The sequence below is a fragment of the Balaenoptera musculus genome, chromosome 7 (genome assembly GCF_009873245.2).
Source record: "Balaenoptera musculus isolate JJ_BM4_2016_0621 chromosome 7, mBalMus1.pri.v3, whole genome shotgun sequence".
Classification (NCBI taxonomy): Eukaryota; Metazoa; Chordata; class Mammalia; order Artiodactyla; family Balaenopteridae; genus Balaenoptera; species Balaenoptera musculus.
Window position 1 is genome coordinate 79809158 of NC_045791.1, and position 27811 is coordinate 79836968.

The window sequence follows — 27811 nt, forward strand, 5'->3', positions numbered from 1 at the left end:
GATTTAAAAGAAAAAGTTAAGCCCTCTAATTAATGAACTAATTTGGTATTTTAATTTTACACAGTTTAAAGAGAGGATATAATGAAATAAAAGAAAATATAAATAAAATATACCAAACCTTAACTGAGCAGAGAACATTTTGTAAATTGTTAAGGGAAAAACTGAAATTATCAATATCAATTAAGAATTTTTGGCGTGCCCATTTATTCAACATATTGGGTAACTGTATCATATATATGCACCACACAGGAATATCAAGTTTTTAAAATAAACAACACTGGGTATTTAAAAGGTATTGTGGCCTTAATTAAATCCTTAATTCAGAAGGCACTTCAGTAACTTTCAGGGCTTCAAAGTCATGATCGTCATCACTGCACAGTACTAAAGAAAACATGTTTACCATGTACAAACAATAATTTCCAGTATTATGCAAGAAAACCTTATGTTTTAAGCATTTTTTTTCTTCTTTCTGTACAATTAAAAATAAAATGAACATTGGTACGGTTTTTACAAATATTTTGTTTATTTTAATGAAGCTGGTACAGACAATGTCCATTTAAAACCCATATCCCAGGCCAAAAAGTACAAATAAAGTCAAAAAGAGCAGCGTTCTGCTGTATACACTTCTGCATGAATAACTTTAACTGCTAATGAAAATTAGAACTTTTCTGGGATCTTCTGACAAGATTTTTCTTTCATCTTAAAATGCTTTCTCTTCAGTGAAGCCATCTTTGGAGTTAGTCATTATTTTCACCACCTCTGTCACCTTGACTCCAACCTGATATTCCTCTTCTTTTGGTCCAGACCCTCAGATTTTAAAAGTAGCTTCAAGTTAAGGAAAGGGCATTTTCCCACAGTTCAGTTCTCTGAAAAACTTCCATCTCCCACTGAGAGTCACAGTCCAGGAGCGAAGCGATCACATGCTAGAACTTCGGGGCCAATTGGAAAGTCATTATGAACACTCGCATTAGTCAATCTTATTTATCACAAGCCTGTAAATGCACAGTCCTGGAAAAGGCGGCCTCTCTGTGCACACACATAATTTTTAAAAAGGAGAGGGCGATATGAACGGGGCTGAGGTTTGATCACCAAAAATCAGCACAATGAAAACAAACAATAATGAATAATGGGCACTAGAATTCAAATTACCAGATGTTCTAAAGAGATGGGGTGCCAGTTTTCAATTCTGTTTTGAACACCACATTACAAAAGAACTATTTTTAAAAATAAAAAAGGATTAAGGGAAAAGAAAAAAAATAAAAATATCTAAATTGTTGAACGACCCCCTGTTTGTTCCTGATAAACTTCAATCACATCTTCTTCCTCCATTCCCAGCTGTAAGAGAAAAGAAAAGTGTTAGTAGTAGAATATAAAAGTACTATTTTTTTAATTGGCTGCAATTATGTGGCCACTGTTTTAAAGTGCAAAAAGATACAAAAGTAATCCATAGTTATCCTGGTCTAAAATTAAGAATACTGTTTCTGGGCTTCCCTGGTGGTGCAGTGGTTAAGAATCTGCCTGCCAATGCAGGGGACACGGGTTTGAGCCCTGGTCCGGGAAAAACCCACATGCCGTGGAGCAACTAAGCCCATGCGCCATGACTACTGAGCCTGTGCTCTAGAGGCCGTGAGCCACAACTACTGAGCCCACGCGCCACAACTACTGAAGCCTGCACGCCTAGAGCCCATGCTCCGCAACAAGAGAAGCCACCACAATGAGAAGCCTGTGCACCGCAATGAACCCACTCGTCCCAACTAGAGAAAGCCCACACACAGCAACGAAGACCCAACACAACCATAAATAAATAAATGAATTTATTAAAAAAAAAAAAAGAATACTGTTTCCTTTAATCTAAAGAACAGAGAGGGGGACTTCCCTGGTGGTCCAGTGGTTAAGACTCTGTGCTTCCAATGAAGGGGCATGGGTTCAATCCCTTGTCAGGGAACTAAGATCCCATATGCCACATGGCGCAGCCAAAACAAAACAAAACAAACAAACAAACAACCAAGTTTTAAAGAACAGAGAGGTATATCTTTTCCTCTGATACTATGTCTATGAAGTCATTCATATTACTTTGCTGAACCAACTTCACGTCCCAGTTTATTCACCATATAAAATTTAAGTGTTTCTGAAAAGTACCTTAAAGGAGTTTTAAACCTAATGAAACATGTATATAATAGTTTAAATAATAGTTTGATGGCATATTTTCTAAAATGCATTTTACTTCTAGATGTAATTACTTGATAGAATCTCTTTCAAAAAACCTGATCTCACTTTGAAATATATGTGGTTTTAGTTAGAAAAACACTGCCTAAGGATTCATTTCTAAGTGGTTTGCTTTGTCATCTACAATTCCTTCTGGCATATAACTATTATTTTCTTTGATAGTAACCATTCAGTGAAGAAACCTTACTTAACTTCTACTCTTATTTGACACCTCCAATTGTATAAGCTAGATTTTTCAGACCAACCCTTCTCAACTCTTACAGAAAAGGAAAAGAAGAAAAAAGACCCTTTAAAATGCCTTATACAGAACATTAAGCAAAGTATAGGCAATTAAGTTTGTTTTTTTTTTTAATTTTTTTTATTTATTTATTTTTGGCTTCATTTGGTCTTCGTTGTGCACGGACTTTCTCTAGTTGCGGTGAGCGGGGGCCACTCTTCGTTGCTGTGCATGGGCTTCTCATTGCAGTCGCTTCTCTTGTTGTGGAGCATGGGCTCCAGGCACATGGGCTTCAGTAGCTGTGGTGCACGGGCTTAGCCGCTCCGCAGCACGTGGGAGCCTCCCGGACCAGGGCTCGAACCCGTGTCCCCTGCACTGGCAGGCGAATTCTCAACCACTGTACCAACAGGGAAGTCCCTAAGTTTTTTTTTTTTTTTAATGTGCTTCATATGCATTGAAATATTCTGGAATTTTTTTCTAAAAGACATTATTAATAATGGTTGCCTCTGAGAAATGGGAACGCAGAGATATCTAAAGTGTATTTTCCATTTTATATACTTTGGTAGTTTGGTTTTCTAATACTTTTATTTATTTTTAACACAAGTATTCTTTATTTAAAAAATAAAAGAGTACATAAGGGGGCTTGGTGTCGCATAGAAACCCAGGTGTTACACTCAGTGAGGCTTGTAAAGGACTGTAAATCTGTTGATTCTGATGTGCAGACAGGGTTAAGGAGCACTGTAATAGGAAGACTGAAAACAAAAACTATCACTGTTTCCACTGAACTATAGTGGATCACAGAAAGAAATGAAAAATAACATTTCAAAGGAAAGTCCAAGATCAGTATTTTATAGGTGACAATTCTGTGCTGAATTACAAAATGTGAAAATTAAAATATGCTAAGAAATCTAAATATAAAACATAGACTTAAGTGGATTTAGAACTTGTTTAAAAGTGATTAATTGGCTCTAGTATTATGGATATCTTGATTGTGATAGACATATGAATATTAAAATAATTATTAATTAAAGAGGCTATTAAAATTTAATTTTAATTGCACATATAGCCTGGTAAATACTGAAAGGACTAAAATTCCAAACATTACAAGGAACCTTTAAATCAGGAAGGCAGCACATGTCCTCAAACTATGGAGAATATGAAGCCATCAGCTTTAAGGAGCACATTAGCAGAGGGACTTACCTGGTGGCACAGTGGTTAGGAATCTGCCTGCCAATGCAGAGGACATGGGTTCAATCCCTGGTCCAGGAAGATCCCACATGCTGCGGAGCAACTAAGCCCGTGCGCCACAACTACTGAGCCTGTGCTCTAAAGCCCGCGAGCCACAACTACTGAGCCTGCGTGCCACAACTACCGAAGCCTGCACGCCTAGAGCCCATGCTCCACAACAAAGATGAGCCACCGCAATGAGAAACCCACGCACCGCAACGAAGAGTAGCCCCCGCTCGCCGCAACTAAAGACCGCGCGCAGCAACGAAGACCCAACACAGCCAAAAATACATAAATAAATTAAAAAAAAAAAAAAAGTAGTACATTAGCAGAGATGAGTAAACAAGAGTACAAAGAGGTCACTCCCTAAATACCTACTCTCTCCCACTGCCCCATTATTATTCTTCTAAGAAGATAAATCTCTTAATGATAGTGAGGGAGGTGTCACTAAAATGTATGAAATATCTTCTGTGTTGCAGAGATTATGCCAAGCCAGGACAGGGAAAATACAACATAAGTTTGGAATATCTTGTGCCAGACAGTAAGGAAGTACTTAAGAAAGTGGGTAGATACTAAACCTACAGGGAAAAGTTTGATGAGAAAAAGGATAGTCACATAGTTTCAAAGTATGTGCCCACAAATTACTCAATTAAAACAGGAAAAATAGTAACTACATAGTAAAGGAAAAAGACAACTGTTAAACTCAATAAGGGACTTCAGATACTCCAGATATTACACCCTGAGAAAGACACATCACCATTTATGTAGTATTCCAGCCAAAAATACATAATCCGAATCTAGTCATGAGGAAACAGAACAGCCCAAATTGAGAGACTTTTTGGAAAATACCTGGTTTGTATTCTTCAAAAATGTAAGTGTCATGAAGACAAAGATAGGCTGAAAAACTGTTCCAAATTAAAGATAATTAAAGAGACCCCTAAATAAAATATGTTGATACTGAACTGGATCCTGTGACGAGGGAGAAAATTTATTATAAAAGGCATAATTGGGACAGATGACAAAATTAGGTTGAAGACTAAAGTTTTCTAACAGTGTTAAGTGTCCTGAATTTTATTAACAGTACTGTGGTTATGTAAAAGAATATACTTATTCTTAAGAAATACACACTAAAATATTTAGTAAATGGCATGGTGTATGCAACCTACTCCCAAGTGGTTTGGATGATATACATATATATACACGCATATATTATATATGGGGGGAGGGGAATAATAAAGCATAGGTAGCAAAATGTTAAAAACTGGTAAATCTAAGTGGAAGAGAGTATAGTTTTTTGTACTATTCTTGCAACTTTTCTGTAAATTGAAAATTATTTCAAAATAAAAACTTTCTAAAAAGATGGAGAGGTGTCAAAAAGAAAAGACGCCAAATTGAAGGGGTCCCCACTGGCCAATATCTAAAGAACGTCATTATTCACACAGTTTCAAAGTATCTCCCCACAAATTACTTATTAATTACAAAAGAAAATGATAACTTTACAATGGATAAAAAATCTGGCAGTTACCATCTTAACTACGTGACCAAAGTTAATATTATCCATAGCAGGACAAATGGAGATCATATAACTCCTGATATGATGCACTTGGAATTCCACAGCTTCACTCTGTGCTACTCCTACCAAAAATGCAAAACTGAATCTAATCATGAGGAAACAACAGACAAACCCAAACTGAAGGACATTCTAAAATACAGCTGGCCTGAATTCTTTTTAAAAATGTCAGTGTGATGAAAAACGAAGACTGAGTAACTGTTCCACATTAAAGCTAAGAGGCATGATAACTAGTTAGAATGCATATCCTGGATGAGATCCCAGGTCAAGTTTAAAAAAAAAAAAAAGGGAGGGAGCTATAAAGGACCTTACTGAGACAGATGGCAAAATCAGACTATTTTGATTGTATATTCAATTACAGTATTGTATCAAGGTTAAATCACTTAAATTAGATAATTTAACTGTGGCTCTTAGGAGAACAGTAACACTGAAATATTTAGGGGTAAAGGGCCAGTATCAAATGGCTCACCAATAATGATAATCTGTATATACAGACAGAACAAAAAAGCAAACATAGCACAATGTTAATAAGTGGTGCATCCAGGAAAAAGGTTATACAGGAGAATATTATACTAGTCTCATAATTCTGTAAGTTTGAAATGTTTTTAAACCAAAAAACTAATAATAACCATACACTGTTCCCACTATCAGAAATATCAAAAATGTTATTTTGTATTTGGAGGGGGGAATCTGCATAAATATAAATACACACATTCTCTCTCTCACACTTTATTACTTTCAGATGCCTGGGGGGTGGCGGTGGGGATGGGAATAGAGAGGGTGGAATATATAAACAGAGAAAACAGTCCATACATACAATAAAACAAATAAAGGCACAGAAGCATTAAAAGACATAAACCAAGATGACAGAGCCAAATATATTAATATACACTAAGCTTCTACATTAAGTTCTCAAAATGGGTCAAAAGTCAAAACTGAACTGTGAAGGTCACCATCACCATGAAAATGTACCAGAAATCTGCCAAATTTGAGGACCATCTGTCCATCCTCAAAAAGACGTAGTATGTGTGTGCCTTATGACAATTTCAGTACTCATTTTCTACTTTCCACCTCTCTTTTTACAGGCACTTTTTGAAGGCAATACAAGGGAAGTTCAACCCAAAAGATTATTTTTCTCTCTGACAAATGATATACCAGTTAAATCAGAGAATATTCAAGAAAAGGACAGTTTAATGGTACCAGTGAAAACAAATCATTCAATGCAGAATTAAAAATATGCCTTGAATCAGAGAAGAAATTATACTCACTTCTTTTGGAGTGTGATTATCAGCAATTCTCTGACCTTCAAAGAGAAACCTGAGTGAATTCATGGGAACTCCCTAAAAAGGCAGAAAACATACAAATATACAAATCTTAGAAGACATAACAGGAACTTTGATGCACAAAAAGCAAATATGAAAGCTTCAGCAGAATATGTAGAACATAAAACTAGACAGCTAATTCTATCATAATTATCATTTACTTAGTACCAACTATTTCCTAGGCACTCCCTGTACCAAGTATTTTATATACATAATCATAAATTTTCATCACAACAGCCCTGGAAGGTAGGTATTATCACATTATCTTCATTTTACAGCTAGGGAATCTAAGGTATGGAGAGGGCACACAAGCTAGCCAAGAACTGAAGGCTAAATCTGCTCCTAAGCCTGTGCATTCTTAACCACTATTCTATATAGTTTCCTCTCAAATCTGTAAGCTAACATAAAATCAGATATTGGATGAGCAGCCTCACTAGCTTCCAACTGTACAAGCAAAATTGGTTTTTAAACAGATTAAATCATAGAAAATCGGTAAAGCACAGTAGCAAGCCAGATAAACTACAGTAAACCTGTGATGCCATTTACAGCACTATAAATATCACAAAAGGTATTAAAATATATCTTTCTAATCATTTATTCCACAAAAATAGCTAAAAGAGAATAGATAGCTCATTTAAAGAGAAATAACTTCACTAATAAGTACAAATCAAGAATCATTTAGTCCAAAAGTATTAGAAAGTTCTGCTCAATAACTAATGTGTTAAGATTTTCACAGTTTAAATACAATACTATCCCAAAAACATCCAAAAAAATTCAAAATATCTTCCATTATGTACTATACATAAATATATGGACCTTGCAAACTTACCCTGTATTTGGTTTTAAACTATTTTTTGTGATTTTTTTTGGTCATGCTTCCGGGATCTTAGTTCCCCGACCAGGGATTGAACCTGGGAGCAGTGAAAGTGCCAAGTCGTAACCACTGGACCGCCAGGAAATACCCTGGTTTTAAATTATTTCCAGGGTTGGGACTTCCCTGGTGGCACAGTGGTTAAGAATCCACCTGCCAATGCAGGGGACACGGGTTCAATCCCTGGTCCGGGAAGATCCCACATGACATGGAACAACTAAGCCCGTGCGCCACAACTACTGAGCCTGCACTCCAGAGCCCACAGGCCACAACTACTGAAGCTTGCAAGCCTAGAGCTTTGTGGAGCTGTGCTCCACAACAAGAGAAGCCACTGCAAAGAGAAGCCTGCGCACCGCAACAAAGAGTAGCCCCTGCTCGCCACAACTAGAAAAAGCCCACATGCAGCATCGAAGACCCAACACAGCCATAAATAAATAAATAAATAAATAGATAGATAGATAGATAAATAAATAGATAGACAGATAGATAGATAGATAAACAAACAAACAAATAAAAATTATTTCCAGGATTATATTAAAAATAAACATGACTGACAAGGGTGGAATATTCTTTGATTTTAATTATAGTATCTTTCAAAAAAGAAATATCTTATGTTGGAGTCAAAAAAGTTTCTATAGAAACCAGTCTATAAAATCAAAATGGAAAGATGATTCAGTCTCTCTCTATTGGGTAAGTATTCCATACTTTAGATATACTGAGTGTACCATTCCTCGTATATCAGCAAATATAAGAAAAAAATTATCAAGCCTCTGTGAACTGAGTATAGAAACTTCTAAAGACTGTAGACTCTGAAGCATAAAAAAGAAAGCTAGAAATTATACTAACTTGATGTTATATTATCTCCCCAAACCTAGCACCTTCAATTCTGGATCAGTTTAGTTTTCACTTTTGCACTGTGTTTTCTCAATAATCAACTCCCTCATTTATAGATGAGGTAAAAAGACCATATGATTTTCTTCTGAGTTGTTGTCAACAGTAAATAACAATGTATCCAAGTACCTAGGAGCATACTGCACTTAATACATGTTCGTTTCCAATTTTAGCTCCCATCATTATTACAAATGTGAGCTAGTTGAGCCCCAATTAAAAGACTTTACTGAGCATAACAATATCAAAAACAGAAACAGGGAATTCCCTGGCAGTCCAGTGGTTAGGACTCCGCGCTTTCACTGCCAAGGGCGCGGGTTCGATCCCTGGTCGGGGAACTAGGATCCCACAGTCCACGCAGCGTGGCCAAAAAAAAAAAAAAACCAGAAACAAATGTTTATTGTTTTACTTATCCTAACACCTAGGTGATTTCTTTTTCTTCTTGCAAAGTCCTAACCACTAGACCACCAGAGAAGTCCCAAAGGATTACTTTTCTTTTGACAAGAAAGAAAAATTAATGATATATAAAGCACTGAATTTAATATTATAACATACAAACCTGTCTTTGACAGTACGATTCTTTGAGTTTCTTGAGATGTGTTGTCATTTTCACTTTGAAGTGAATCTCACTGCTATCCTATGGAGATATGAGGGAAAAAAGTCACTCTCTGTGTAAGCTATTTGCTTTGCTTGAAACAAATTATTTAATTACACATATACACAAATAGAAATGTATACCTTGTCTCCTATATTTTCCCACCAAAATATTCTTTTTAGCATTCATAACAGGTTTATTAAAACACTCTAACCATCCTCAAAGTTGCTATATACCCATTTCAAAATAAATTTAATAAAACGAACATAAAGATAATCTGTTTGGGGTGTTATAATTAGCAGCATAAGTAAAAGTATGTATGTGAAAGAATGCATTCCTTCAGAACTGCATGCCTATTCTGTTTTCAAAATGAAAATGTGAACTGTCACAAACTCCCAAAGGCAACTCAAAACAAAAAGTACCCCCACAACTGAAGTGTCACTGAAGACGGTCAAACCTACAAATGGGACGTAGACCACAAAATAACAGACACTTACTCCTGCCATAAAAAGTCACCACACAGAGTCTGGCTTCTCTTGCATGAGTAAAATGAGTCAGTCAAACTGATAAACGGGATCACAGGTAATTTTTTTCTACCCAGACTGTCAAGTAAACTACCAGGCAACCATCAGAAAAAAATACTGGCACTTGCATACTGTAAAAATTTCAAAGCCAATCCTAATGATTACATATCACATTCACAAATACGTGTTAGTGGAAGCTGCATGTTTTGTTTGTAACTATAAATTTTTTAATTATTTATTTATTTGTTTGTTTATTTTTGACTGTGTTGGGTCTTTGTTGCTGCGCGCAGGCTTCCTCTAGTTGTGGTGAGCGGGGGCTACTCTTCGTTGCGGTGCACGGGCTTCTCATTGTGGTGGCTTCTCTTGTTGTGGAGCAAGGGCCCTAGGCGCGCGGGCTTCAGTAGTCGTGACACGCAGGCTCAGTAGTTGTGGCTTGTGGGCTCTAGAGCACAGGCTCAGTAGTTGTGGCGCACAGGCTTAGTTGCTCTGCGGCATGTGGGATCTTCCCGGACCAGGGCTTGAACCCGTGTCCCTCTGGATTAGCAGGCGAATTCTTATCCACTGCACCACCAGGGAAGCCTTGTAACTATAATTATTAAAAAAAAAAAAAACAACAGGGAATTCCCTAGCAGTCCAGTGGTTAGGACTCAGCGCTTTCAGTGCAGGGGCTGGGTTCAATCCCTGGTCGGGGAACTAAGATCCCGTATGCTGTGAGGTGTGGCCAAATTTTTTTTTTAATTTATAAATAAATAAATACAAATTCTTGTCCTATGTATAATTTCACAAACAGACAAAATTTCTAGAGCAATACCTCACACCATAAGTTAAAATCAGTTCCAGATGAATTAAAGAGCCAATATTAAAAAAAATTTTTAATATTTTCTGTTCTTCTTAGGGAGAGACTTTTTCCCTAATCTTGACACTGGGAAATCCTTATTTTAAAGCAAGATTTTAACTCAGAAACCACTAAAAAAAAAAAAAGATTGATAAATCTGACTTAATAAAAACATAAACCATCTATACAGTAAGAAGCACCACAAAAGTTAAGAGACCCTGAAGAAAATATTCACAACATATATAACAGACAAGAAAAATCAAGAAAATATAAAGCATTCCTACAAATCAGTAATTGTTAAAAAGGTAATCCATGGCATAGGACAAACATACACAGGCGTACCTCATTTTATTGCACTCTGCTTTATTGCGTTTTGCAGATACTGTGTTTTTTACAAACTGAAGCTTTGTGACAAACCTGAGTTGAGCAGGTCTACTGGCACCATTTTTCCAATAGCATTTGCTCATTTCGGGTCTCTGTGTCACATTTTGGTAATTCTCTAAATATTTCAAACCCTAACCCTGCAAAAAAAAGGCTCACTGAAGGCTCAGATGATGGTTAGCACTTTTCAGCAATAAAGCATTTTTTAACTAAGGTATGTACATTGGTTTTTTTAGACAAAATGCTATTGCACACTTAAACTACATTATAGTGTAAACATAACTTTCACATGCACTGGGAAACAAAAAATCCATGTGATTCGCTTTATTGCAGTGGTTTAGAACCAAACCCGCATGTCGCGGAGGTATGCCTGTAAATCAGTGGAATAAAATTGACAGCCCAGAAATAAACCCATATATATCTATGGTCAGTTGATTTTGACAAAGATGTCAAGCAATTCAATGTGAAAAGGACAGACTTTTCAATCAATGGTCTGGGACAAATAGATAGCCACATGCAAAAGAAAGAAGTTAGACTCTCCTTCAAACGCATACAAAAATCATTCAAAAAGTACTCAAAATGATCAAAAACTTAATGTAAGAGCTAAAACCATAAAAACCTTAGAAGAATCTATAGGTATAAATTTTTGTGACCCTGGATTAGGTAATAGTTTCTTAGATATGACACTAAAATCATAGCAACAAAAGAAAAAATAAATTCAATTCATCGAAATTAAAAACTGTTTCTGCAAAGGACACAACCCAGAAAGTGAAAAGACAACCCAAAGATGGGAGAAAACATTTGCAAACCATCTATCTGATAAGGATCTAATATCTTAAATATATATGACAAGTTATTACAACTCAAAAATAAAGACAAGTAATCCAATCTAAAAATGGACAAAAGATCGGAATAGACATTTCTCCAAAGATGTATACAAATGGGCAATAAGAACAGGAAAAGATGCTCATCATTAATCATCAGGGAAATGCAAATCAAAAACACAAGATACCACTTCACACTCACTAGGATGACTATAAAAAAAAGACAACAGCAAATATTAACTAGAATGTAAAATAACAAACCTTCATACATTGTCGGTGGGAATGTAAAATGGTGCGGCCACCACTAAAAACAGTTTGGAGGCTCCTCAAAAAGTTTTAAAAAGTTACTACTATATTAGACCCAACAATTCCACTCTTAGATATATAGAGAACTGAAAACATATCCACACAAAACTTACAATGAATGTTAATAGCAATATTATTCATAATAGCCAAAATATGAAAACAACCCAAATGTCCATTAACTGATGAATGGATAACAAACTCGGTATATCATACAATGAAATGTTATTCAGCCATAAGAAGGAATGGAATACTGAAACATGCTACAATTTGGATGAACCTTGAAAATATTATGCTAAATAAAAGAAGCCAGACACAAAAAGGTCACAAATCGTGTAATTCCATTTACATGAAATGTCCAAAATAGGCAAATCCATAAACGCAGAAAGTAAAGTAGATTAGCAGTTAACTAGAGGCTGGGGGAAAAGGAAGATGGGGAATTACTGCTAATGAACACACCGTGTCTTTTTTCGGGTGATGAAAATGTTCTGGAATCAAATAATGGTAATGGTTGTACAGCCTTGTGAATATACTAAAGCACCTAAATTATACATTTTAAATGATGAATTTTATGGTATCTGAATTATATCTTAATAAAAATTTTCAAAATAAGATGATCACAGAAAATAGGAAAAGGGTATGAACACACGATTAATATAAACGTAAAAGACAAAAAATTATACCTCATTGATAATCAGAGAAATGCAAAATAAAATGTCTAGCTATTACGCTGGCCCAAAATTGAAAGACTGGTAATATCCCATGTTTCAGAGAATGTGGGGAAATGGTACTCTCATACTTCCATGGTGAGTGTCTACTAGTTCTTTCTTTTGTCCCTTAAAAAAAAAACTATGAAGATGCATTCCTCCAATAATTTTCAGCTAACCTTAATTATCTGTTAACATCTCAAAAAGGGTCAATAAGATACAGGCCAGAGTCTGTAGAAATAAGGTGCCAAGAAAGAGAAAGGGGTCAAGAAAAGGCCTGAGAGGCCCTTTGGTTTAAGGGCCCTAGCATTATCACTCAAGAGTAGTCGCTGTATTTGCCACCGAAGCATGCTAACCAAGAAAAAAAAAAGTTTTATTAGAAGAAATTAAGGTGATCTAAATCTGCCTAGCAGAGCAATTAAGAAAACAGTATCACCCTCTTCTGCCTCCAAGAGATGCATATGTAGTAAATGAATCGCCATTTTTAAATAACTTGCCTTAGTTAAATCATTTTCTCTGTGTGTCAGAAATCATCCACACATTCCAGAGTCAAAGGAGAAAAATAATGAAACTCACCTGTCCGATGACTTTGAGTTTAATATATTCTCCTTCCTTCTTATCCCCCAAGTCCTCGGTTGAAGGTTTTGCCTCCTGAAAGAAAAGTACATATAAAGATATAAGTTCCTATCTGCTATTTTAATTATTCACCCATTACTTTGACTTAAGGTACAAAATTTGCACCTGAAAATACAGCAGGCATTTCTTTGCTCTGCCAGCCAATTAAGCAAAAAAGGTCCTAAGTCAATTACTCTCTCAAACACCAGTTCTAAAGATCACTAAAAATCAAGAAAGAAGTCTCTTTTATTATAATAATCCTATAGTAATGGTTCTAAAACTTCACTGAGCATCAGAATCACCTAAAGTACTTGTTAAAAGACTGCTGGGCCTCACACCAAGTTTTTTATTCAGTAGGTCTGGGGTAGGGCTGTAATATACATTTCTAACTAATTACCAGGTGGTGCTATTGCTGCTACACAAAGGAACAACCTGGAAACCATTATCTTCAGTCAACTCCTATTAGTCAAAGGAAGCTCATCTCCAAGAATCCTTAACCAAACATTCTGAATCCAAGATTATTTTCTCACAACCTATTGGGAGAAGTTAACTACTCCAATTACAAAACTGTACTAAGAAACATAAATTAATCATATTAACATAAGCAAAGTCTATTTAGAAAGGAAAATCAAATAGCAAAGTATTGGCCTAATGTAGTCTTGAGTCAAAACAAATCAGTTTTATATCAGCTATTATTTTAGACTATCTGAAGCAGTATATCCAATTTTAAAAGATTAGGCTTGGCTGAAAAAAAAAAATTAGGAGACTTAAACTGGAATAAGAAAAAAGCCCAGAGTAAGTAGTAAAAGGAAAGAGGAGACAAAATTGGAAGACAGAAGAAAAGAGTATAACCCTCTTATAAATTATACCATAATAAATAAGATAGTTTCAAATGAAGGCATACTGAAAAGAAAATGAAGTTAGAATAAACTAGTTGAAACAACTTTGCCATGAAGTATCTAAGAAAAGTAAGCCATTTTTAGTAAAGGTGTAGCTTGGTAAATTTCAGTCAATGGTGTGATAAAAGTAGCTTTCCCGGGACTTCCCTGGTGGCGCAGTGGTTAAGAATCCGCCTGTCAACACAGGGGACACGGGTTTGATCCTTGGTCCGGGAAGATCCCACATGCCACGGAGCAGCTAAGCCCCTGCGCCACAACTACTGAGCCTGCACTCTAGAGCCCATAAGCCACAACTACTAAGGCCACACACCGCAACTACTGAAGCCCATGTGCCTAGAGCCCATGCTCCACAACAAGAGAAGCCACTGCAATGAGAAGCCCGTGCACCACAACGAAGAGTAGTCCTCGCTCGCCGCAACTAGAGAAAGCCCATGCGCAGCAATGAAGACCCAACGCAGCCAAAAATTAATTAATTAATTAATTAAAAAACAACAACAAAAAGTAGCTTTCCAATGCACTTTACCTTAGTTTTGCCACCATGTTAGTCACTTATTTAAATATATGCTTTTTTATGATTCACAGCAATTTCAAGCTGTTAATCAATGCTTGATAAGAATATAACCAACTACACTGTATTTCAGAAGTAACAAGGCCATTACCTGTTTATCTCATGCCAGTAAGTGAAAACTAACAAACTCTTTAACATTCAAAATTTATTGAATATATTAAACTAGAAGTAGCTTTTAAATTTAAGATACAGGCTAGAGTCCAGGGAAATGCTTAGATAACAGAACTGACTTCATTAGTGTGAAACCTTGCCTGTTTATCATTCTGCAGTACTTTCAACATTTGCTGACTACCGCATATTATGGCAGCAGGCCAAATTAACCTTCTTTAGTGAGACAGTATTTCACCTGAAAACTAGAAGACTGTCTTCAAACATAGTCTTCACAACCACATTTCTATGAATTTATATTCAGAGTAAACAGTTCCTTCTTCCTTTACATATCTAGAGAGGACAAGGACAGCTTATTCCACGCAGTGAAGGGCAACAAAGAGCAAAGAAGCCCTGAGTCCTCTTTAACTAAGAGAAGGGGTGTTAAGAAGCTTTATAGGAGTTACCACAAGGAGAAAAACATCCCCCTGCAACTGGAGCAGCAATACATCAGCACAATGGGAGTGATTTTGCTCCAGTGTTTCCTAGACAGGGTAGCTACAGAGGCTACTCAGAACAAAAGAGCTCTTCCCCCTTCTCCAATCCATTGTCCACACTGCTTCAGAACTCCTTCTAAAGCACAGCTTCTCTGACTGTATAACTACCCCTAACAAAAAGTGCTTTAAGGCCGAGAACCAAACTCCGCAGCACCTCGTTCAGTTCCTCCACTACCAAGCTCAATTCTCATTTTTCTCTCTCCACTTCCTTTACAAACCATGAATTTGGTTAAATTGGACTATCTGCTATTCCCTAAATATGTCTACAAACATTCTTCCACCTTCAGCCCTTTGCTGTTCCTGTTTCCTTTACCTGTAATACATATCCTCTCTCAACCTCTCTTGAAATCATCTCACAAAAATCCATCCCACACATCACCTGAAGTCCAGTATTTAAAAAAACTCTTCCAGGAACCACGGCACCCCTCAACCTTCCAACTGGGATTAATATTTTCCTTTAATGCTCCCACTGGCACTTTATCCATATCCTTCATGGCATTTATTCTCAATTTAAAAACACTCCCCCTTTACTGTCTTCTCGAGGAGTCAGCCTCATCTTTTTCTTCGAACTTCTTATGAGAGTACTCAGCATTTGCTGTTTCCACTTTTACTCTCAACCCACTGTACTCTGGTTTATACCCCACCATTCCACTTGACACTTCTCTCACCAAGGTTACCAGTTCAACTCCTTATTGCTAAACCCAATGGACAATTTCAAGTCTCATCTTTAACCAACAGACACTTATGACTTCTTCCTTGAAAACTCTCTACCTTTGGCCTCCAAGATTCCATTGTTTCCTCATCTTGACCACTTCCTTAAATGCTGGTGCTCCTCTAGGTTCCATGTCTTTAATCCTCTTTTTCTTCTTCTTCCTGGGTGACCCATAACTCCAACTACCTCTCAGATACTAATGACTCACAACCATCCTCACCAACCTGACAACTTTTCTGAGTTTCACTCATTTTTTCAAGGGCTTGAACATCTATCTCCACTTTGGATGTCCCCATGGGTACCTCAATTTAAGTGTCCAAAACTGAATGCATTATCTCTAACTCCTCTGTTAGCTTTAACTCCTCCTTCTGAAAACCAAAATCCAAAAAATCTACAATTCCTCCTGGATTCCCAATTACAATAAATGGTTACCATACACTCAGCTGCCCACAACAGAAATTTAGTAGTCATCTTTGGCTACTCTCCCTCTCTTAAATCTCACACTTAATCATTCATCATTCTGACAATCATATCTCTTAGTGACTCTCATTCTCTCCATTCCACTGCCTTAGTTCAGGCACTCACTGTTGCTCATTAGCATTACTGCAATAGCATAACAAATGCCCCAAGTCTAGCTCCCTTCAATTAATTCTTCCCAACTACAACCAGAGCCACTTCTCTAAAATGCAATCTGATCTGCCAAGAATCTTCAGGATTAAGTTCAAACTCCTTAGCCAACATACACTGGTCCTCCATGGGCTGGTTCCTGCCTAGCAATCCAGCCTTGTTCTCCTACTTCTCCTGCTAATAGTATCTTTTGCTCCAGCCACACTGATGTACAATTCCTTAAACAGGGCACCCTCTTACCTTATCTCCACTATCTCTGTACATGTTAATCACCTCTGCTTGGTATGCCCTTTCCTACCCTATTCGCCTTTCAAGACCACTCAAGCATCGCTTCCTACAAAATGATTTCCCTCATCACCCTCTTAAATGTTCCCATACTGTTTACTTTAATCTTATTATAACATGTTTGCATATCTGTGTCTCCCACCAGATTGAGTTCCTTATTGGCATGCCTTACTCTTCTCTGTATTTCTGGTCAAGCACAGTGTTTAGTATGTATTTTGAAGATACTCAATATGCTTGTTAAATTAACATTTTCTGTGAAGTTTTGTATGTCTTGACTTCCCTACAAGTTTACAAGGAGAGGGTCCAAGTTTTTCATCTTTATAATCTCTGTAGTGTCATGCAAATACCAGGCAATTACTTAATGCTGGCTGAATTAAGTTGACAGCACTATTTTCTGTATCATACCACAAAATCTTACTAACGATTCATACTTCTACTGTACACAATAGTCAATACAAACAAAATCCTTTCAGCGTTTTATATTCACAGTTGGGAATAAGAGATAATTCACACAGGGAGATCAGCTCGGTGCTTTGTGACCACCTAGAGGGGTGGGATAGGGAGGGTGGGAGGGAGTGAGATGCAAGAGGGAAGAGATATGGGAACATATGTATATGTATAACTGATGCACTTTGTTATAAAGCAGAAACTAACACACCATTGTAAAGCAATTATACTCCAATCAAGATGTTTAAAAAAAAGAAGAGGGGGCTTCCCTGGTGGCGCAGTGGTTAAGAATCCGCCTGCCAACGCAGGGGACACAGGTTCGAGCCCTGCTCCAGGAAAATCCTACATGCCGCGGAGCAACTAAGCCCGTGTGCCACAACTGCTGAGCCCATGCACCACAACTACTGAAGCCCTCGTGCCTAGAGCCTGTGCTCCGCAACAGGAGGAGCCACCGCAATGAGAAGCCCGCGCACCACAACGAAGAGTAGCCCCCGGAGTGGCTGCAACTACAGAAAGCCCACGTGCAGCAATAAAGACCCAACGCGGCCAAAAATAAATAAATAAAATAAATAAATTTTTTAAAAAAGAGATAATTCACTTCAATTTCATAAGAACATGTGAATACTAGGATTTGAAATTTCCAAAAATAAACTGCCACTTTCCCTAGTCACTCCATTTTGGTGATCTCTTCCCAACTCTGAAGCACTAGAGCAATGTCATCTACACCCACTTGTTTAATAGCCTCAGGCTTGCCTAATGCAGTCATCCAACTTTTCATGTGCTATCTTTTTTTCTTTTCCTTTCACAAACTAGTCTGGAAAATGAGAAGATCTTGGACAAAAAAAGGCCAAAGTTTGTCTCCAGTGATCTTAGTGTCTTTTGTATGCCTTCTTTCCTTCTGTCCCCTGTAAAAAAGCAGCCAATACAGAATGGTATGGCACACTAGTCACAAAACAGTGAAAGCATTCAGCACTGGGTGTGGGACAGTAGGTCATCAGAGAAAAGAGAATCCCGGAGAGGGCTGGTTGATTTGGCTGGAAAGGTTACACAGCCCCAGAGCAGAAGAAACTGGTAATGTAAAGAAAAGTAAATGTATGTACAAGATCAAAGACAGGAACTGGAAACCTCTAAATTCTCAGGTCTGTGTCATCTAGAGATTAAATCATGGTAACTGGAACAGTAAAAGGAATTTATCAGACACCAGGCACTACCAACTCTTCTTTCCAAGATATAAATTAAACAGCTTAGAAATAGAAGATAGCTGGATCTGAAAAGAAGAACTAGACAAGAAAGGACAGAGAACACAACAATCCTCATTTACAAATGTACAGAATTCAACAGAAGGATTTTACTGTGCCATTTCAAAGTCAAAAGAACAAGAACTTTGCTAAAAATCATTATGGCAATCAGTATGTTGACAATTTAATCACAGGAAAACAGCACCACACTTAACTACTCCCAATCTCTCACTGACCCTTCCAGTTGTACAAGGATTGTTCATTCTTCTGAAAGAGGGGGGATTCTGGGGGAAACCAAAAATAAAGAATACATTTACTCTTATTTGATGACATTAACAAACCTGTTCAATTTTAAAGGTGGGACAACAGTATCCTGGTTTTGTTAAAAGAAAAAGTCCTTCTCTTTTAGAGATACATATTAAAATATTTGCAGATGAAAAGATACAATGTCTGGGTTGGTTTCAAAATAATGTTATGAAGTGGAGTGGGGTCATGCAAATGAAATAAGATAGGCCAAGAGATGGGTATATGCGTACAATTATATATACATTAAATTTTTCCATAATAAAACATTTCATTAAAAATACATTCAAAGTTTCCAAAAATTCTGTTAACCATAGTTCTTACTGTACATCGGTTTATTTCATTTTATTTCCTAATGAAGAAAGCTCAACAAGGATTAAATTGGATGATTCTAATAACTGTACCCATTATTTAAAGAAACAAACCCCCAAATTACAATAAAGTCATCTCCCTCATACTTCAATGGGTTTACCACAATTCTAAAAATACACACACACACATATTTTTTCAGTGCATGCTGCCTATGTTCAAATTTAATGAGACAGTACTAGACATTTGGAATAAAACTGACCAGACTTAGCTCCATAACTTGAAGGTTTAAGTCAAGCTGTGAAGACACTGGGACTTCCGTAAATTTGCATTCAACCCTAGAATTGCAGTTAAACACTAGATAAATAAAGACAACTTCTCAGGAACTAAAAATTATAATTGAAAATCCCACTGGTTGGACTTCGCTGGTGGTGCAGTGGTTAAGAATCTGCCTGCCAATGCAGGGGACTGGGGTTCAATCCCTGGTCTGGGAAGATCCCACATGCCGCGGAGCAACTAAGCTGTGCACCACAACTACTGAGCCTGCGCTCTAGAGCCTGTGAGCCACAATGCCTGAGCCCACGTGCCACAACTACTGAAGCCTGTGTGCCTAGAGCCCATGCTCTGCAACAAGACAAGCCACCACAATGAGAAGCCTTCACACAATGAAGAGTAGCCCCCACTCGCCGCAACTAGAGAAAGCCCACGCACAGAAACAAAGACCCAACACAGACAAAAATAAATAATTTTTTTAAGTTAAAAAATATATATATATTTATATTAAAAAAAAAAGAAAAGGAAATCCTACTGGTTATATAAACCATACTCTCTGCAGCTAGACTATGGACCTATGCAAAGCCTAGAACAAACTGGCTTCACTGTATCCAAAAGTACTAGCAGGCAGATTTAGAGGTAAGGCAGACATTGTTAATTACCTATCCAATATCCATTTTCCCCTTCTTCCTTACAAAGGGAAGCCTAAATTTGCCAGCCAAAGAAAAAGAAAGAAAAAAAAAATTCTAATCTTCTCTTACGGCCACATGATGCAGTGCTGGCCATGCAGATAGAAGGTGACATACTTTTTGCTGGTACATACTTTTTGGCATACTTTTATCCTTTGCTCCATCCCTTTCTCCTGCCTGGAACAAGACATAAAGTTACCTTGCCGGCAAGGAGACAAGCATCAGAGTGAAGACACCCGCTAAGGACAGAGGGGAAAGAAGTATGAAGGCATGGTGGAGCTGCCTTACCATCCCTGAACTACTTATGTCTGAACTTCTTGCTTCATTAGAAAAATAAACTACAAACTTGTTTAACCTACTATATATCAGATTTTCTGTTATTTAGTCCAAAAGCAATCCAAATTGACAGAGGAGGTGCTCTAAATAGGTAGCATTTGGCTTATATTAAAAAACAGCTCCTCGAAAACCCACTCAGTGTGCATCAAAAGCAGAATAGATAAGTGTGGTATAGTTGTACAATGGAATGCAATGTAGCAATGGGATTTAACAACATACAACTATACACAATAATACAGACAAATCTCCAAACAATGCTGAGCTAAAGAAGCCATACACTGAAATACATACATACTGTATGATTCCACTTATAAAAAATTATAATGTATAACAGCAGGCAAAACTAATCTATGTTAGTAGTCAGGACAGTCATTTTTTTTTTTTTTATAATTTACTTATTTTATTATTATTATTATTATTATTTTTGGCTGTGTTGGGTCTTCATCGCTGTGTGCAGGCTTTCCCTAGTCGCAGTGAGCGGGGGCTACTCTTCGTTGCGGTGCACGGGCTTCTCACTGCAGTGGCTTCTCTTCTTGCGGAGCACGGGCTCTAGGTGCACAGGCTTCAGTAGTTGTGGCACGTGGGCTCAGTAGCTGTGGCACGCAGGCTCAGTAGTTGTGGTGCACGGGCTTAGTTGCTCTGCAGCATGTGGGATCTTCCCGGACCAGGGCTCGAATCCATGTCCCCTGCATTGGCAGGTGGATTCTTAACCACTGCGCCACCAGGGAAGCCCTGGACAGTTGTTCTTAATCTGGGTGCTGGCTGCATGGATGTGACCAGTTTGTGAAAATTCAGCAAACTGTACATTTATGTACACTTTTTCATATATATATTTATCTTCAGTAAAACCTTTAAAAATATCTGACCCTGGCTACTGAGAACAGCAGGTCCAGCAAACAGAACTCCACCCTTCCTTCCTTCAGGTCTTTTCCTTCAGATTCTCAATAGCTCAGTAAAAGCAATCAAATGCAAAAAGAATGGTCAAAATATAGAAGTATAACAAATACAACATATCTTTAAATAAACTTAAGTCATGTTGCAGGAATTCCAAATTTTAAACCATAAGACTAAGGTACTCAATAATAGGATCTGTGTGGCCTTACCCACATGACTTTTTTAAAGTAGACTATCAGAGAATAATCTACAAAAAAAACACACACAATTTTAATATATTCCAAAATAGGATACCAAACATGACTTAGAGAAAATGGGAATTCCCTGGTGGTCCAGTGGTTAGGACTCGGTGCTTTCACTGCCTGGGCCCAGGTTCAATCCCTGGTCGGGGAACTGAACTAAGATCCCACAAGCAGTGCAGGATTATTATTATCCATAACAATGGATAATATCCCAATGTCCTGGAAGAAGCAAATGATTCAATTTTGGAGATAAAGTTACTAGGTCTATTGCTAATAGAACTAAAGATCGAGAAGGTATGCAAACACATCGTAAAAGGAAAACTACTGCATGACAACCAACCCTTCCTCAATAACAAAAAACATCATGGGAATTGAAAGAGGAGGAGAAAGATACCTGCTGTTTCACGTTTTTGAGGCAACCTTTCAATTCTAGGACCTAGAATGCTGCCTGGAACATACTGACATTCAATAAATACTTGTTAAATGAATGAATCTGACCACTCATTCCTTTAAAAACTTTTACTAAGTATTCAGTCACTCTGCTAGGCACTTCAGAAAAAAAGGGTGAATAAAGCCTGATTCCTGACCCTGGAAAGCAAACAGTAAAATGGAGAAAGGCACTTAAATAAATAATTACAACACTAAATATATAACCTATAATAGAAACATTCTAAGTGGTATGGGGGGCTAATGAGTGTCAATAGATATTTGACAACTGCTTTACAGTTTTGAAATCTGAACTACTCCACTAACCCTCATGAGTACTATTTTTTTTTTAATTTATTTATTTTTGGCCACGTTGGGTCTTCATTGCTGCGCGCGGGCTTTCTCTAGTTGTGGCGAGCGGGGGCTACTCTTCGTTGCGGTGCGCAGGCTTCTCATTGTGGTGGCTTCTCTTGTTGCGGAGCATGGGCTCTAGGCGCCCGTGCTCTGCAACAAGCAGTTGTAGCACAGGGCTCAGTTGTTGTGGCGTGCAGGCTCTAGAGCACAGGCTTGGTAGTTGTGGCACACGGGCTTAGTTGCTCCACGGCATGTGGGATCTTCCCGGACCAGGGCTCAAACCTGTGTCCCCTGCATTGGTAGGTGGATCCTTAACCACTGCGCCACCAGGGAAGCCCCCCTCATGAGTACTCTAACATAATAATCATACTCAGTTTTTAAAATACTATTAAATAATGTTCAGGTAACATTTTATTTGAAATGTTTTATTATAATCAATATGTTTGCAACATTTACTAGCAGCACTTCATATATCTGTCAGAGAGAAGACAGAATACATCATTCCTCTCCTGGGGCATGGAATGTTTAATGTATGTATCACTAACTAAATGCTCAAGTCGTAGCTACAGTATGCAGCTATGTTTGTTAATACTTATTCTTAACACACTTATAAGTATGTTAATACTTATTCTATGACATAAATAGTATACATAATTATGAACTTTAATATACATCTAGTTTATCATATTCTCCTGCTATCTCACGCTAACAGAAAGATCAGCAAACATCAACAACAGAGAGATATAAAGAATGCTGCAGGGAATAACGCTATCCTAACAAAAGAAATACAATTAATGTGGTAGATTAAAGATAGCTGCAAATTCTTTGTTACTCTTCCTATTAAGAAATGGAGTCTAGATGCCTTTCCCTTGGTGACTATAGTTAATAATACTGTATTGTATATTTGAAAGTTGCTGACAGTAGACCTTAAAAGTTCTTATCACAAGAAAAATTTGTAACTGGGAGATTGGGATTGACATATATACACTAATATGTATAAAATGGATAACTAATAAGAACCTGCTGTATAAAAAATTAAAATTAAAAAAAAAAAAAGAACATTTGTAACCATGTGTGGTGATGGATGTTAACTAGACCTATTGTGGTGATCATTTCACAATATATACAAATACTGAATCATTATGTTGTACACCTGAAACTAATATGTTATATGTCAAGTATATCTCAATAAAAATAAATGCCTTTCCCCTGAATTTGGGCTGGACTTAGTGATTTGCCTGACCAACAGAATGCAGAAGTGACTTCCAAAGTTAGGTTCTAGGAGGCTTGGGGTTTCCACCCAAGGTTCTCTAGAACACTCTCTGGTGAGCCCTGAGCTACCATAAGTCTGAATATTCTGGGGTCCCCATGCTCAAGAGAATACACGACGAGAGCACTCACAGAGGCCTTGAGACTATATGAAGAACCCATCCATTACAGCCCACAGTCATGTGAGTAATCCCAGCAGAGGCCCCACACATCAAGGAGCAGTGATGAGCCCAACCCACAGAGCCCTGCCCAAACTGCAGATTTATGGGCAAAACAAGACTGTTGCTTTAAGCCATTACGTTTTGAAGTAGTCTGTCAGGTACCAACAGATAACCAGAATTACATAATGCTTCAAAATCCTTGACTAAAGATAAAAGGAGATCATTCAATCAATATCTCTATCTCTCTCCCTCTCCGCCCGCCCTCTCTCTGAGGTGGGGATGGACAGAGTAAAACTGCTACAACAGATTCAGTCAGCATTTGAAGCAAATCAGTCATCCAATTATTACAAATTAACAGACCTGAATTGAAGAGCTGAAGTCCATGCTGCCTTTCATGATTCTGATATGAAAAAGAAACACTATAAATGTGAATGTAAGGAAGGAGGAAGGAAAAATATTTGTACAAATTACCCTTACCAGTTTGATATTAAACTTCTTGTTCTACATAAGTGCTCAGTTTTGCTGCAACGTGAAATTAGGCTAAAAGTGAGCACCCAATCAGGTCTCTATTATTGGTTAAAGGCTAGTCCTTCACCTTTTTGAGGGATCACGTACCCCTTATGAAAGCTATGGATCCTTTCTCCCTAAAAAAATACACATGCACAAATATAACTTCATACAATTTCCATACAATTTCAGTGGATTTTCAGCCCTTAGGATTTATGATCCTCAGGTTTAGAACCTGTATTAGAGGATTATTCAATAATGGTACACTGGATAATGATGGCATTGTTAGAATTATGAGAATTTCATTCAAATTCCAAAAATAATCATTTTTCATTAGTCAATGGAGAACCCAGCAATTCAAGTCTTGTGTGACTTTAATGTCCACCTATTTTAACTTGAAATTATTACTCAATTCCAATATCTTAGCACAGACAATAACCTTCTGAGAGGTGCCTCAGAAAATACATCGTTCTAAAACAACCTGGTTTATATTGTCTTTTGGGGACAGTGGTTCAGTCTCATGCTGCTGATATGGCAGAGTAGTAACTTGGGATTCTTACTCTCACTCATAAGCCTCATCAGGGTTAAGAGTTCAGCTTCATATCTCTTTAAATCCTTAGCATCCCAACACTAAAACTGTACTGGGTCCCAATTATTATTAACAACGATGTTGGTCAATCAGCCTAGAGCAACAGTGGTCATACTCTATGGTCACAGGACTCTTTTACACTCTTAAAAATTAATTAGAACCCCATAAAGCTTTTGTTAGGTTGGTTATATCTACTGAGGTTTCCAGTATTAGACACTGAAACTGAGAAATGTTTTATATACATATTAATTCGTTTTAAGATAATAAACCCAATATATATTAGCAAATAATGTATTTTTATTAAAAATATTTTTCATGTTGCTATTTATGAAAAAAAAATTTTTTTTTTTGGCTGCGTTTCGTCTTCATTGCTGCGCATGGGCTTTCTCTAGTTGCGGCGAGCAGAGCTTACTCTTGGTTGCGGTGCACGGGCTTCTCATTGCAGTGGCTTCTCTTGTGGCGGAGCATGGGCTCCAGGCACACGGGCTTCAGTAGTTGTGGCACACAGGCTCAGGAGTTGTGGCTTGCGGGCTCTAGAGCACAGGCTCAGTAGTTGTGGCGCACGGGCTTAGTTGCTCTGCGGCATGTGGGATCTTTCCAGACCAGGGATTGAACCCATGTCCCCTGCACTGTCAGGCAGATTCTCAACCACTGCACCACCAGGGAAGTCCCGAAAAATATTTTAATAATAGCAATATAAAACACTGGTAAGGATATGATGATACCCTCATTAAATGGTACTGTGTATATAAATTACAATTTTTTGAAAGTAGCAATGAAGCATCAATCTTAAAAAATATATATTTTTCAAAACAAAACTAGTAAGAAAAGTGGCACTGTTTTGCATTTTTGCAAATCTCTTCAATGTCTGGCTTAATAGCAGCTGGATTTCCACATCTGCTTCTACTGATACATTTCAATCTGTTGTGATATACCAGGTCATGTCAATCTCTAGAAAACTCCACTGAACACTCATGAAAGAATGACAGTGGGAAAGACAATGTCCTAGTATTATCATGAACATTGTTTTGGCCTCAAGGACCCCCTGAAAAGAATCTAAAGAACCTCTGGCCTAGAGGCACCTGTTAGTGTCCTAGGTGCTTTATTTGTTCCTTCAAGTCTCTTTTAAATGACTGGAATTCAAACTGGAGCAATAAATTCGACAATTTACTGTATAATCCCTTCTGTACACTGTTCTTTCATCAGACTATAGTAAATTTCAACAGGCTTCCTAGCCACTTCTGAGCATCAAAATAAAAGGCTGATGAAATTAAGCATTTACACCTGTTCTTTCCTCCCTGGTAACCAAGTAAACAACTACCTAGGGAGACAGTTATAATGCCATTCCCATACCAATTTGGGAATTAATCTAGACTGTTAGTAAGAAGATCCACCCAAAACTAATCTAGATTATGGTTTAACCTTAAAAATATAAATGTACATTTTGCGCAACAGTACAAATCCACAAAAGCCTCACTTGCTCTCACCAAGTGGTACAAAACTGAACTGGGTTAAAAGCCAAGAGAATAAGTGTGTTAAATTTAAAAGTTCAAGTACATTCTGGGGTTGAATGAGAAACAGTTTTCTAGATAACTATCACTAAACAAGCAAAAGGTCCAAAAATACTTTAAAAAGTCAAAGTCGTCTGAGCAAACAAAACAAAGTCCAGACAAAAAACCTATGAAGTAAAAACTAGCCATAAACATGGTTAACTAGAAAAGGATGAGGAAGAAAAACTTACCACGTAAAATCGAACACTCCTGATTGAGTGCAAATCCCAAGCAAATTCTTGATATTAACATTCAGATGGAGCACTCTGCTATAACAGGAAGCTTTCTGCAAATGTTCTGCAACTGCTCTACATACACGAAGTTTTCCTATCCTTTTCCTCAAAGGTATCAGTCATCTTCATGTTAACGCCCAGATGAAACGCTTTCTGTTGCTCTAGCAGTTTTGTTCTACTTTGTTTCTTGATTATTCTGAGTTCTCTCTTACAACTGGAGAGCTACTGAACCAATCCCGAGTAAGAAATGGGAAAGTACAAGAAAGAGGCGACAGCTCTGCACACCCACACGGAAAAAGACTCAGAGCAGAGCAGAGGCAGCCCGGCCCCAGCTGCAATCCGAACGGAAGGCAGAGCTTTCTAGGTTCCCAGCAACACCAGACAATGTCTCCCTACCCCCCGCCCCCACGTCCCCACTCCAAGACTATCTAAAGACTAAGAACCCAAAAGTGGAGTCCACCCGCTTTTCAGGGCCACGGAGGCTCCGGGGCAGGTATTCTCTCCCGTTACATAACTGGGGCCTAGGGCCCTGCTTCTGCAATGAGTCCTCTGAAGAGGCAGGCACACGGGTTCCCCACGGACCCTCTCGGGAAAGTGGGAGCTGGGCTCTGCACCTGGTCGGCCCCGGAGAAAGAAGGGAGACGACTTGAGGCCGCGACCAGAGGCGCTGGGGCACAGGGGGTGATGAGCCAGCCAGGAGAGGGGCAGGGCGGCTCCCGAAGGCCCGCGGCAGGCCCGGGCGTCTCCGGTCCTACTCCACTCCCCTCCCGCGCTAGCCCAGTCCCCACCGGCCGCCCCCTCCCCCATTCCGCCCTCCCCTCCCCCGCGCCTCCATCCCCGGCCCCAGCCGAGCGGCTGGCGGACCTGCGGAGTAAGGCCTCGGCCACCGCTATCGAATGGCTCCCAGGCCGGTACCTGGTCAGACATGGTGACGGTGGTTTCCCCCGGGGTCTCCGCACAGCAGCGGCCTCGGGTAGGCAGAACCTCGCTCCGGGGTTTACAAATCCGTCTCTCTTCCCTACAGCACAACACCGCGGCTGGAGGGACTTCCGCTACGCCTGGCGTCACTTCCGCTACGCGCTAAGAGGACGGAGAAGGAAGCGAGGAAAGGCGAGGCGGGAAAACCAGTGGGGGGGCCGCCCGGAGGCGGG

At 38.4% G+C, this 27811-nt stretch overlaps 1 protein-coding gene across 3 annotated transcripts; it reads right to left on the minus strand.

Moving 5' to 3' along the window:
• Positions 1-499: 499 nt before the first annotated feature.
• Positions 500-27722, minus strand: SUMO1 (small ubiquitin like modifier 1). 3 transcript variants are annotated; one of them, XM_036858709.1, is made up of 6 exons: positions 27576-27714; positions 24142-24181; positions 13067-13141; positions 8881-8958; positions 6509-6580; positions 505-1335 (listed from the first exon to the last, which is right to left on the minus strand). In XM_036858709.1, exons 2-6 carry the CDS (start codon positions 24175-24177, stop codon positions 1267-1269), a joined length of 330 nt encoding a protein of 109 aa, XP_036714604.1. In that variant the 5' UTR covers positions 24178-24181; positions 27576-27714; the 3' UTR covers positions 505-1266. The 3 variants fall into 3 exon arrangements, with proteins under 3 accessions (XP_036714605.1, XP_036714604.1, XP_036714606.1); XM_036858710.1 differs by lacking the exon at positions 24142-24181 and having other exon boundaries at positions 500-1335; positions 27576-27722; XM_036858711.1 differs by lacking the exon at positions 6509-6580 and having other exon boundaries at positions 27576-27717.
• Between the last annotated feature and the right edge of the window lie 89 nt (positions 27723-27811).

What these genes read in the sequence shown, in the direction of transcription:
- SUMO1 (XM_036858709.1), bottom strand. Translation starts at nt 24,177, where the DNA reads ATGAAAGGCAGCATGGACTTCAGCTCTTCAATTCAG. An exon ending in AACTCAAAGTCATCGGACAG is followed by an intron (nt 8,959 to 13,066) that starts GTGAGTTTCATT and finishes ATATCTCCATAG; the next exon opens with GATAGCAGTGAGATTCACTT. An exon ending in ATAATCACACTCCAAAAGAA is followed by an intron (nt 1,336 to 6,508) that starts GTGAGTATAATT and finishes TTTCTCTTACAG; the next exon opens with CTGGGAATGGAGGAAGAAGA.